At 43.4% G+C, this 12,747-nt stretch overlaps 1 protein-coding gene across 1 annotated transcript; it reads left to right on the forward strand.

The window, feature by feature from the left end:
- Positions 1 to 10,852, forward strand: xkr5a (XK related 5a). Its single transcript, XM_012867343.3, has 7 exons — positions 1 to 247; positions 1,358 to 1,541; positions 1,710 to 1,894; positions 1,986 to 2,198; positions 4,442 to 4,611; positions 4,831 to 4,942; positions 6,960 to 10,852. Exons 1-7 carry the CDS (start codon positions 112 to 114, stop codon positions 7,898 to 7,900), a joined length of 1,941 nt encoding a protein of 646 aa, XP_012722797.2. The 5' UTR covers positions 1 to 111; the 3' UTR covers positions 7,901 to 10,852.
- The last annotated feature ends 1,895 nt before the right edge of the window (positions 10,853 to 12,747 follow it).

Below are 12,747 nucleotides of genomic sequence, written 5' to 3' on the forward strand. Positions count from 1 at the left end.
GGGGGCAGCCAGCGGGAGGAGAAGAAGAAGAAGAAGGGAGCGGATACACCCGGGGAGAATGATGTCCAGGATCACGTCCGCGGCTGTTCCTCGCTCCCACACGTCGGCAGCATGATCAGCGCCGCTCCCGGAGCGCTCGCCCGCAGGATGCCGTCGGCTGCCCGGCGGAGCGGCTGCTGGATAGCGTGGTGCCAGGCGGTGCTGCTCGGCGCGTCGGCGCTGGTTATCGTGGCCGAGCGGAGCGCACGTAAGTGGGCAGCTAGCTTGGCCGGCGGAGGTCGCCCTCCGAGGGACTGTTATGTATATATATATATATATTTAAAAAAAAATAAAAAAAGCTACATATTCTACTATATAGCTACATTCATGAAAACATGGCGCGTGTCACGAAGCTTTAAAAGCAGGCAGGAGCCCAGTATAAAAGGCAAAGCTGGGACGCAGCTATTTCCAGCGTTAACAGGAATCCTGGGCATTGTTTACCCCAGCTGGAAACTGGGGGGGAACACATGAAGGCAACCCCCCCCCCCCCCCCCCAATCAGGTTCACTCAGTTAATGCTTTAACCACAAATAACATCTATAAGAAAAGTATTTGTGTCATTTCTTAAAATGTTTAATATCCCATACCAATCCTCAACATTTTAAGTCTACAATGTACAAATATTCCCGTTGATGCTGTTCTCCTCCCACCTGGAATCTGTGTCAGCTCACAGTCTCCCTGAACAAGGGGATCAATGAGCCAAGGTCAGGAGACCAGAAAGATGACTGGATCAGGTACAAAGTGGGACTTTGTGTTCTAGCAGGTATACCATTCCCTGCAGATAAAAATACCGTGCCGCTGCTCGGACTCCGAAAACCTCTGCGAATCTCTCCTTTCTGAGCAACATCCGCCTATGAAACAAATATTTGAAGTTTGCATCAAAGTCAGGAGTCAGACAGCGCGGACGTACTTGTCTGTTTGCTCTTTTCATTCTGTGCCGTTGGCAAGGTTCAATGCAATAGATTTTATTTCTGTAGCGCCAGTTTGCAGCAAATGTCGCCTCAAGAACTGCCACGAGACAAACGGATCCGTACAACTTCGGTTCAATCATAGCTGTAAAACGTCAAGAGTCAAACTTTTATAATGGCAAATGGTCAAACAAAATGCACAGGGGGCCAGAAATCTCCACAAGCATGCTTCGTGCATAATGACTTGCCTCATTTCATTCCGGCAATCTGTAATTTACATTTGCGCTTTTTTTTGAATTCCTGCACAAACCTGCATCCTGCTCGTCTTTCGTTTGTTTGTTTGTTTGTTTGTTTGTTTGTTTGTTTGTTTGTTTGTTTGTTTGTTTGTGTGCGCGTGTGTGCATGCGTCAGTGATCTACTGTATAGGATTCTACCTTTGGAACGAGGAGACGCAGTGGGCCGGCCTCACACTCGGCCTCTTCCTTCCCGGGACGGCTGTGCAGCTGCTGAGTGTCAAGTGGTACTTCGACGACGGGGATGAGAGGCGCTGCTACCTCTCCGTCATACACATACTGCACTTGGGCATCTTCAAAAGGTATGACCTTTGCAACTCCGGCATGTCGGGATTTGTTGCATGCGGCATGTTTGGCCGAGACACAACCATTTGCAAGAGTGCAGACAGGAAACAGGATTTTCACATCATTCTGTCATTGAGAAGGTTATCTCTGTTCGGGTATTTGTCTCTGACTCCCTCTTCTGGCAGGTTATGGGACTGCATGAGGTCTGTGCTGCGCATGCAGGGCTCCGTGGCTGAACTTGGCGCTGCTGTCATGCAGCAGGCAGATGTTGCTGCCCTTTGGCTGCTGGAGGCGCTTGTCCTCACGCTGCCCCAGAGCCTGCTGCAGGCGTATGTAGTGGTGTCTACCGATGTGGGGATAATGTCGCCAGGTAAACTGACCTTTAAGTGGATTATTGGCTCACTGTCCCGCTGGAGGCATGACTTTTAATGTCTAATGCTTTGCTTCTGTTTGACACTCAGTGGCATATTGCTGTGGCTTATGCGTGCTGTCTATTTCCTGGGCCCTGGTGCTGTACAGCCGAGCCTGCTGCCTGATTCGGCCGGGCCACTTGGCCATGCCACCAGCAGCCCTGCTGTGCCAGCTGGTCTGGAGAGCGGGCATGTTGGGCGCCAGGGTGACCTGCCTCATGTTCTTTGCCAGGGTCTTCAACTGGTGGGTCTGTGGAGTAGCAGGTGAGCACAAGGAGGGAACGTCCTCTAATGCCGTTTTTTGTCACACCGCAAACACTAGTCAAAGTGTATTTTGCCAACAAAAGCTTCTGTGTACACTTGCTGTCAAATGCTCGAGTCAATCGTTTGGTTTTCCCTTGTACAGCGAGTTTTATGGAAGGTGTTTGTAAATAAAATGTGTTATTATTCCTATTTGTAGAAACACATTTTGCTGCAGGTAGGTATCGTTAAGGATTTATCGATACTACTACTCTTAACGATACTCCTTATCGATCCGGTATTTTATCGGTGCCATTATTGATACTTTTTTAATCAAACAAAAGGGTAAAAAAATAAATAAAAAAACTCATGATCAATGGCTGGTTTATTTTTAAAATATTTGGAACAAAACAAAACAAAAGAAATAGAATATAAATAGGGTTTGTAGCAGTGAAATAGAAATATACCAATAAAAACATTATATAAAGAACTATATATATATATATATATATATATATTAGTGCTGTCAGTTAAACGCGTTATTAACGGCGTTAACGCAAACCCATTTTAACGCCGACAATTTTTTTGTCGCCGCGCATTAAAACACACACACACACCGTTCCTTAATATATATAATGTATATATGGGCTAAAACACTATCTTGAATTAAAAGTATGTTGTAGGAGAGAGAAATGTCTATATTGACAAGACAGAAAAATTATTAAAATATGCTAAAAAAAAAGCATGCTATAAAATTATTTCAAGTATTATATTCAACATTTTCCCTGAATAAAAACAACTGTTATATATATATATATATATATATATATATATATATATATATATATATATATATATATATATATTTTTTTTTTTTTTTTTTTTTTTTTTTTTTAACCAAAAGACAGCAGTGGCTCCCACAGTGCATGAGCTGAGTAAACGAGAGGCTGGCTGTGTGAATCAGACACAGAGAGGTTCCATTTAAGTGTAACAGTTTCAGAGAAACAAAAATACCATTACCCGTTAAAGTTTTATAATAGATTTACATCCTGCTTTGCAATCTAGTGGAAGCTTTGCTCACGCGTGACTCATTTTCAATGGGAAACAGACTTTAAGCTGGGTTTGCTGCCGCAGCACGGCCGTGCTGACTGACTGACTGGCCGACCGCCTGTCAGAGCTTTCAAAGCGAGAGGGGCTCACAGCCGATGGTTTGCTGAAGAGTCGATAAACTCAGAGCAATCGGTGCTTTTACTTGTTGCCAAAGTCTCAAACAACATGAAAAAATTCACTAGATCCATTGCTTGTCACTTTTGAATAAAAACGTCTCTAGAGCGGTCTGAAAAGTTGCTAAATAGTTGGCAACAGTCAGTGTTGATGAACGTAAGCGAGGCGAACATGTGAGAGCAGAGGGTTGGCCCCGCCCATTAGTCCCCTGGGCGTGTGTGTTTCTTGAGGTGGAGAAGATCGGCAAAACCATGTTGTTTCGGTTGGAGTCTTCCTGAAAAAATTGAGTTCGACCTTCAAAATACCTTTAAGAGGACCGATAAGGCTGAAGCTTGTCAGTCCACGAGGACCGTGGCCCCGGGGCCATTTAATACCGGTTTTCAATACCCCCCCCCCCCCCCCCCCCTTCTCCTTCGGATAGCTCAAGCTCATTCCGACTGGCTGGAAATGTTTGTGAACAGGCGATTCTGAGCCTTACCACAGATTTTCAGTTAGATTTAGATCTAGACTTTCCTGGGGCCCTTCTGACACACGGATGTGCTTTGATTGAAACCATGCCATTCCAGCTCTGGTTGCACGTTTGGTGTTGTTGTCCAGCCGAAGAGTGAAGCTCCACCCCAGGCCTCAAAACCTTTGCAGTCCGAAGCAGGTTTTCTTCTTCTGTCCTGTAAAGGAACCGGCGGTCTTCCCATCAGCTCCGACCAGCTTCCCTTTCCCTGCTGAAAAAAAGTGGCCCCGCAGCATGATGATGCCATCACCATGCTTCACTGTGGCCTGTTTTTTCATGCTGATGAGCAGTGTACAAATGCTTCATATAAAATTCAGAAAACTATGTATCCTTTTTTAGCCACTTCACATTCACGCTCTACATTTTGTTGATTCATCTTCTAAGATCTTGGAAAAAAATTGCAAGGCGCTATGTACTTACAGATGAAATTCTAACATTGCTCATGACTTCTCTCTTTTTTTTTTTTTGCATCTTCTGTGCCTCATTCTACTGTACTGAGAATAGGTGATGATTGAGTTTTTGCTCTGCTCTCCAGGTTTTCACTGGCTCACAGCCTCCTTCTGGCTAGTGTCGCAGCAGCCCGACATTTGCACCGGTCACTGGTGTTGGCGTGCCTTTAACGGCGTCCTGGGCCTCATCCACGTCTTCCTCTTCCTCAACGTCAAAGATGGACCCTCACGCTTCCGCATGGCCAGCTTCTACGCTGTAAGAAATTAAGTCGTTTGACAGAAAGCCGCTCCACGTGCTGTATACAGTAGTGTGTCCGGCCATCCCGCTGATCGAGCTGCAAGGACACACGCGCTTATATAAAGCGAAAAAAAAGTCTGCACCGTCATCCTCACCTCGGTGTCCTCAGCTTGCAGTGACGTAAGGCTGTCTTCACATGAGTGATGGTGTGACCTTCTCCTCCTCCTCCTCCCTTAGTTCATGCTCGTAGAGAATGCCACTCTGCTGCTGGCCGCCTCCGACTTCCTGAGCGAGGCATCGTGGGAAAGCATGACCCTTCCCACCTCGGTGCTGTGCAGCTTTTTCCTTGGTGAGTCATTCTGTCTGCAGCGTCTGCCCAGAAGCAGGAATTACGAATGTATCAGGGTCTGCAGAGAGGATCACCAGGGCTGCTAAACTTGCCTCCGTTCAGGACTTGTACGGGTCCGGTGTCAGGGGAAAGGGCCAGTTAGCATCTCTGCAGACCCCACACATCCTGTTGAGACTTTTACTTTCATGTCGACAAGCGCTATTTGCTTTGGGCATGAAGCTAATGTCTCTGTGGGTTTGCTGTACCCACAGAGACATTAGCTTCCCCCAGTCTGTCAATCTGATGAGCAGTAAACAGAGTACCGAGGTCGATACCATGCCTACGTGAAACTATCCTACCGCGTCTTCCTCTTTTGTAAAAACATTTTCATTTTTTTTTTTTGCCCATTTTTATGTATTTATTTTCTAAATGTCACGCGGGGCTCATGTCTAACTCGTCGTTTGTGTGCTCACTTGTCGCATAAAGCTGATTCTGACCAAGATAAGGTTCTTTCTGCAGCTTTTCAGGGCAATTTAGCTGACGTACCCTGATAAAAAAAAATGACAGCAACTTTTAGAATAAGCTTTGTTGCAGTGGCAGTTAATGAAACCCATTGAGAAAAGAAAAAAAAATCCAGACTTTTATTTGAATACATTTATTAAATGTGGAGAAAGTTTCGCTTTCTGGGGCTGATTAGAGATTAGCAATGCACGGGCCATTTTTCTAGGCCTCTCTCTTTAAAACGAGAAAGAAGAAAGAACATGGCATCAAAGCAGGAAAGGGGTGTGTCTCTGTTTACCGATCACAAGCTAGTTGGTGGCGGTGAGGCATTTATACACTGGTTGCCACCCATCAAAACAGCAGACAAAAGAAGATGACGGACCTTTAACGTGTCCTGCAGGCTTCCTTCTCACACGCGATGGGTCGTCAGCAGAGGCGCCGCATAGGGGGTAAAAGTTAGGACAATTCTATAAATACACATGAGCTTTTGGGGATGATTTTGATTGATTTTTTTTCACGGGGCCAAAATGTATGACAGCACCCCTGGTGGTCAGGCCCCACCGCTTTTCGGCATTTCTTTGTTTGAATATGTCCTATTGCCTACACATATCCCCAACCTTAATGCTAAACACCAAGAATATTGATAGGTTATTGAGATGCATGTTGTTGTTTCTTTTATCCCATGTGCAGTTATGAACTGTAAATAACTTGGACAGGCTTTTTTTTTTTTTTTTTACTTCGCACATCTCCTAAATTAAAGCAGAAAAGGTTTCCTTGTCATGTTGGAGCAATAGATGGTTTTTAGCTGCACACTACTGCCTTTGACTAGTAATCAGGACTTCTTGTCACCATGAAAGATGAATATGATGTGACATATAAGCCCAATTTTCCTAGACAATCTTCAACATGGGAAATACAAGAGAGCAGTACATTCAAGAATATTCAAGTATTGGTTGTTCACAGGCGGTGGCATGGCTACAAGAAGTTTGCCACCCACCTAAAGTTGTTTATATCTGCGGTCAGAGATATAATGACAAGGTTCTCACAGTGGAGGCTGGACGAGGAAACAGGTTTATCTTGACGGCACGTGCAGTGAGGAAGATAACGTACACTCCAGGGGCATGAACCCAAGATTGAGCAAGGAGAAAACTCCCACTGCTTAGTATGATAGAGGACCTGTGACTGCTTTTTATTTTCTAAAAGGCCCCTGGCAACATTGTTTGACTGAAGATCTGGTGGCCCATTGCAACAACCTGCATATTGGTAATACTAGGTCCTGGAGCAGGACAATGATCCTAAATGGCACATGTCGCCAAATCGGCACTCAAATCATTCAGCATTTTGTTTCATTATGGTGAAATTAAAAGTAGGATATTTTTTTTTTCTCTTCTGCGATTAAGAATGAACTCTTTTAAGGCTTATTAATCGTTTTATGGCTGCCAATAAAATGGCGGGCACTGTGTTTGAACCGCTGCTTAACACAGGACAAAAAACAGGCACTAAACTTAAACTCTTTCCACTCTCTTTTGCTTCCAAGGAGTCGCCTCTTTGGTTCTGTACTACCGGTTCCTCCATCCCAAGTCCACGGAGATCTCCCAAGGTACAAACCGGCATCAGATGGGCAGCACGTGCATTGAGCAAGGGGAGTCCTCCTTCTCTCTGGGAGACAAAAGCCTGCCCGCTTCTTCGGTGCAGAATCACGGCAGCTTCTCCCTGTCCGGCGTGGCCGGCTCCCTGCTGGAGCACCCGGGAGACTGTCAGGGCCACAGCTCCTGCCCGTGCTTCCACCACCACTGGCTCCTGATCCGCCTGGCCCTAAAGACGGGCGATCTCTGTAAAATCAACAGGGCGTATGGCGCCGGCGGACCGGCGGCCATACTGGACATGGGGGAGTATAACCAGGAGTTTAAAAGCAACGAGGGCATGACCTTCACAGCCGGAGGCAGCTGTGAGGGGCTCTCCACCTCCGAGTCCCAGGGCAAGGGCCCGGCACCGCTCTCAGACTGCAAAGACGAGTTCCAGAGCATGAGCGAGCACACGTCGACCGAGCGACCCGAGGAAGAGGACGACAGCCTGGAGATGGAGAGCCCCATGGGGTCCCCGGCGTCGGATTTCAAGCGCAGCTCCCCGGAGGGCAAGTCCGTTTTCGGAGACAGCCCGGAGCCTTATTACTGCCCCACCGAATCAAGTTCCACCCTATACTTCAGCGCTGACCCGCAGTCGCCCAGCAGCGCCAGCAACCCCCGTTTGGACCGGGACGTCGGGGGTCTGGAGCAGGGCGTCCGGCTCAGCTCCATCCCCAGCGACCCGGCCCTGCACAGAGACGTGCGTGGACTCATGGGCCGGGTCGGACCGCGCTGCACTTCCACCCCCAAGCTGGACAGCGGGGCGTCAGACTCTCCCCCCAGCGTGCCCCATCTCACAGGTCCGAGGAGGCAGCTCATACTGTCCCGCAGAGACGAAGACGACACCTTCTAGCCGTCCGGTGGCGCAGTCAGGGAACTGGTTAAGACCACCCGCTGGTCCGACATCAATAGAGCACACCGGTTTTATCATCTTCTGGGTGTCGTAGGATGAAAGCTGCCGTTCCACCTCTCTATGTCAGTATATTGGTTATTTAAAGCACTACACGCAATAGGGAGCAATCCTACAATAACATCTATTTTTCTCATAACATTAACTATTCTTACAAATGCATTGCTTCCAAATGTCGGAAAGACTGAAACTATCTATGTTTTTTTTTTTTCAAAAGGAAGATTTGATGTCCTGCTGACAGGTATCGTGTATGAGCAGACCTCCCGCTCCACTTCCAATATTTAAGCTATTTTTTGGCAGCTAAACTTCAGTCTTAACGTTTTAACTAATTATACTGTGCAAAAAAAAAAAAGAGAGAGAAAGATAAACTGCTTCCACACGACTGTGAATACTTAATAGGGAAGTACAGTGCCTTGCAAAGGAATAGATGCCCCTTGAAATGTTTTACATTATGTCAGGTTACAGCCACAAACTCCTGCATTTTAGTGGAATTGTGACGTGATAGTAGATTTGTAAAGTCAAAGGAAAGTTATTGATGGTTTTTCACCGCTAAAAATCAGAAAAGTGTGACTTGAATTTGCACATCTGGAGATTGTATTTTTTTTCCTATATGTTTCCCCCCAAAATATAAGATCTTGAATCAGGTTGAATGGAAAGCATCTGTAAGCATCGATTTGAAAGCCTTGCTACAGATTCTCAATCAGTTAAGATCTAGGCCTTGATTGGAGCGTTCTAACACATGAATATGCTTTGATCTGAACCATTTCATTGCAGCTCAGGCTTCAATCATAAAATTGTTTTCCTGCTGGACGGTGAACCTTTGCAGCTTCTAAAGGGTTTCCTTTCTCAGATCCACCTTATTTAGTTCCACCGATGCTTCCATCAATTCTTACTGGAACAAATCAAAGCATCCCCACAGCATGACGCTGGTAGTACCATGATGCCAGTACCAGTACAGCCGAGAGTGCAGTGATGATTTTATGTCACACAAAGCATGTTGGTCGAACTGGCATTCTTCCATATATTTGCAGTGTCGCCCACGTACCTTGAAAGCTGCAATCGAAACTTCTAGCTTTTTCTCAACAACGGATTACTACGGGCCACTCTACAGGACCATATTTGTGGAGAGCACGAGGAATAGTGGACCTGTTAGATTCTCCCACCTGACAGACGGATATCTGCAGATTGTCCAGAGTTACCATAACCAGTTGGTTGCTTCTCTGGTTGATGCTCTGCTGGCCTGGCGTCTTGTCAATTTAGGATAACCGTCTTGAGGCGTTTGCAGCTGTGCCGTACTCGTACTTCGTCCGTATTTCATTGAGTCGTCTGGGCCTATATGCAAATGATGGATTGAAGAGCGTTTTGTGAGATGTTTTAAGTTTGGAAAATCGTTTATAACGTGACCCTGCTTTACACCTGTCCTCTTTTTGGTCTCCCAAGATGCTTTGCGGTCCCTTATGCTCTCCAACAAACCTCTGAGACCTTCACGGAAACAGCTGTTTTTATGCTGAGATGTAATTCAGATACAGATTGAGACAGATTGTCTCAACGGAACTATACCTGAATTTATTTTTGTCTGTTTAAGAAAAAAATGCTTTTTTACGCAATGTATTAAGGGTTGATAATAGCTAATAATAGTTCACTAATTGATTGTGCAATTGAGCAAGTCCAGGCACTCTTTAGTAGGAATAAGCAGCAAACTGGGGAGAACCCGTGACGACTTTCTCTGGCAATGGCACAACGAGGTGCGAAGCCGTTGCTAAACAGCAGCTCTTCCAGAGTGTACGAGACAGGTTACGTACGTCGAGGGCATGTCCAGGGTTTCCCATTGGGAAAAAAACTGTTGGGGGCGGGGCTTACAGTTCAAACTAATCTGTTCTCCTCACTCACGTTTCGAAATTGTGCCGAATCAGGTATAGTTTCTTTAACTAATTAACTGACTTCTGAAGGATAGATTTAGGGGTTTCAGAGTAAAAGGGGGCAAACATAAATGAACAACATAATTTATGTTTTTAGTTGCAGCAAAGCTCAAAAACTGGGGTAGACTTTCACTTTGCAACTATGCACTATTTTATGTGATCTATCACGTAAATAAAACTAAATACATTCAATGAAATACATTGGAATTTGTGGCTGCAACATGAAAAAATGTGAGGAGGTTCAAGGGCTGTGAGCACTTGTTCCAAGCACTGTATGCTTTAGTTGCATTTAAAACCTTTTCAAATATGCAGCATCTCTACCCTCTCGAACAATGGAGGGTTTCAGTAAAACATGCTGAAACGTTCATATCACTGCAGTCCTTGCAGAGCATATAAATCTAACAGCGAGCGGAGCGTCTGACCTCGGAAACTATCTCAGTGTAAGCCATGGCTTTATGGCTTTTTAAAAGCACAAGTATCTTCAATCTATATCCTCTGTTTTTGCTGTGATGCTGTGATTTTTTTAAAAAAAGTTATTGAACTTAAAATGTAAGACGTCACTACATCCATCTGATATAAACATGATGCGTTTCTCATATGGTGTTAAATGGCATTGCTTTGAGCAGAGCTAGTGTTTTATCGAAAGAAAACTGTGAAGTTTTTATATCTTTTATTTTGTTTTCGTTACATGTTGACCATGTAATTGCTGTGTAACTTATAGAACTAACATGTTGGAAAACAACAATAATATCTCAGGCACAAACTCATCTACTGTGAGACTAAATGAGCCACGTGCTTATGAGAACTTTGTGGTGACTTTTTTTATTTGCTCTTGGTTGCTATTTGACAGACTTTTATTTGACGCACTGTTCTGAAAGAGGAAAGCAGTGTTAACGATGCCCATGTGGTATTTTGAACTATGGTGTCTGAGGCCACTGGTGGCTTGAAATAAGCAATAAACAGCCTACATGTTTGAGTGAGTGTGGATTTTTGCATTTCTTGACTTTATTTCATGTCTTATTATCTACAGAATCCATCAGGATATACTGTACTGAAAGGTGCCATTAATTAACAGGGAAATTTGGTCATCATTGTTAAAAAATTGGCAAATAAAAGCAAAGAAACTAAAATTTTGGGCATGGAAACACATGGAATTTTGACATGAGGAATATGTGGGAAGTCCTAATTGTGTTGTTTCCTACTGTGGGATTTGTTTCCCCAATTCATTTATATTTTTTTTACTGTGAGGTCATGTTACTGCAATACAAGTTGAATTCATTTTAAGGCCTTTTACCCATATAAATGATGCAGGTGTTGTGGCCTTGGAAGTAACTGTAATAATGACACAGGAAGAAAATAACTGAAGGTAGTACTTAAAATGCTCATAGCAGAACTTTTAGAAAATATTATTATAGTAAGTAAATGTTATTGATATAGCACCTCTCAGGCAGCAGTCACAGTGGGCTTCACGGTAAAATACAAATAAAATAAGTTACTTTTTTTTAATAAAAATATAACTATGTCATATCAGTGCCTTGAAAAATATATTTACACCCCTTGAGGTTTTTCACATTTTGTTATTCATGACGAACAGCATCAGTGCATTTTATCGTAAATGTATGCTTTAGAGCAACACACACATATTTTTGTCTGGCTATATGTAGTGAGGAAGGTGTGTTGACTCCCATGTCGACACGTGTTGACGCCTTTCTATGCTTCGCACCAACACATAAACAATGGCAATAATCTAGTTGGGAGTTAATAAAAAGCTGGAATCACGCATTTAAAAATCAAGATAAAAGATAAAAAAACATTTTACTTTGGATAAAAGTCTCAGTTTAAAAAAGGTTCATTTTACAACAGAACTAATGTTTCCCAAGATTAAGACTAGAATCAAACTGCTCGAGGCTATCGAGATTAGAAGGGGACGTGCTGTGATTTCCACTAGATCCAAAACTCATGACTTCAGTTTTATTTTCATTGAAGTTCAGAAAATTTGAAGCCACCCATATATATGTACCTGTTTAATATGATAAGCTAAATCAAATTCTGTGGAAAAAGTTGCTTTCAGAAACAGCTTTCAGAATTAGAAAAAGAAAAGCCCATCTGTGTAGCCATGTGGGAGCCATGTAGTTTTCTGCTATTGACCCACAATAGTACAAAACTAAAAACCTGATCACAGCATTCCCCTGATGAAACATGGTGGTGGCTGCTTCATGTGGGAATGCTTTGCTTTTGCTCTGAATGGTAATCCTGGAGCTGCAAGACTCGACTAAAAGGGACAGGACACAAATGCACTGTTGCATTTCAAAAACATTTCTATGTTAAATGGTATTGTCCTTCAACTTCCCAGTTATGTACTACTTTCTGTCATATGAAATCATACCATGGCAACATGTAAAAAAGGGCCTGAATGTGTTTAGAAGACACTGTTTGCAGCTGCTGGATATTTTATCTATCGATTCCCCAAATTGTTATTATTATTATTTAATTTATTTCTAATGGATTGTTGGCTTTGAAGAAATTGCTTTATTCCTGTTTTACCCATTTAGCAGAAGTAAACATTGTTCAAAGGAGGGGGTGTGTATCTACATTTTTGTACTTTAATCAATTATATACAATAATCCTCTTCATTCATCACGTTTGTTACCTCTATTTTTTATATATATATATATATATATATATATATATATATATATATATATATATATATATATATATATATATATATATATATATAATTGCTTAGGTGAAATAAATGTCGATTTGTTAGTACCGCCTCAGTTTTGTGCTAAAGGAGAAGAGAGTTGTGTAAAAAGGGCCTCGTTACCTTTCCCCGGAGGCTGTGGAACCTGAATGGCCTTAAAGGTA

This window comes from Fundulus heteroclitus, chromosome 15, assembly GCF_011125445.2.
Source record: "Fundulus heteroclitus isolate FHET01 chromosome 15, MU-UCD_Fhet_4.1, whole genome shotgun sequence".
Taxonomy (NCBI): domain Eukaryota; kingdom Metazoa; phylum Chordata; class Actinopteri; order Cyprinodontiformes; family Fundulidae; genus Fundulus; species Fundulus heteroclitus.

What these genes read in the sequence shown, in the direction of transcription:
- xkr5a (XM_012867343.3), top strand. Translation starts at nt 112, where the DNA reads ATGATCAGCGCCGCTCCCGGAGCGCTCGCCCGCAGGATGCCGTCGGCT. An exon ending in GCATGGCCAGCTTCTACGCT is followed by an intron (nt 4,612 to 4,830) that starts GTAAGAAATTAA and finishes CTCCTCCCTTAG; the next exon opens with TTCATGCTCGTAGAGAATGC. An exon ending in GCTGTGCAGCTTTTTCCTTG is followed by an intron (nt 4,943 to 6,959) that starts GTGAGTCATTCT and finishes TTTGCTTCCAAG; the next exon opens with GAGTCGCCTCTTTGGTTCTG.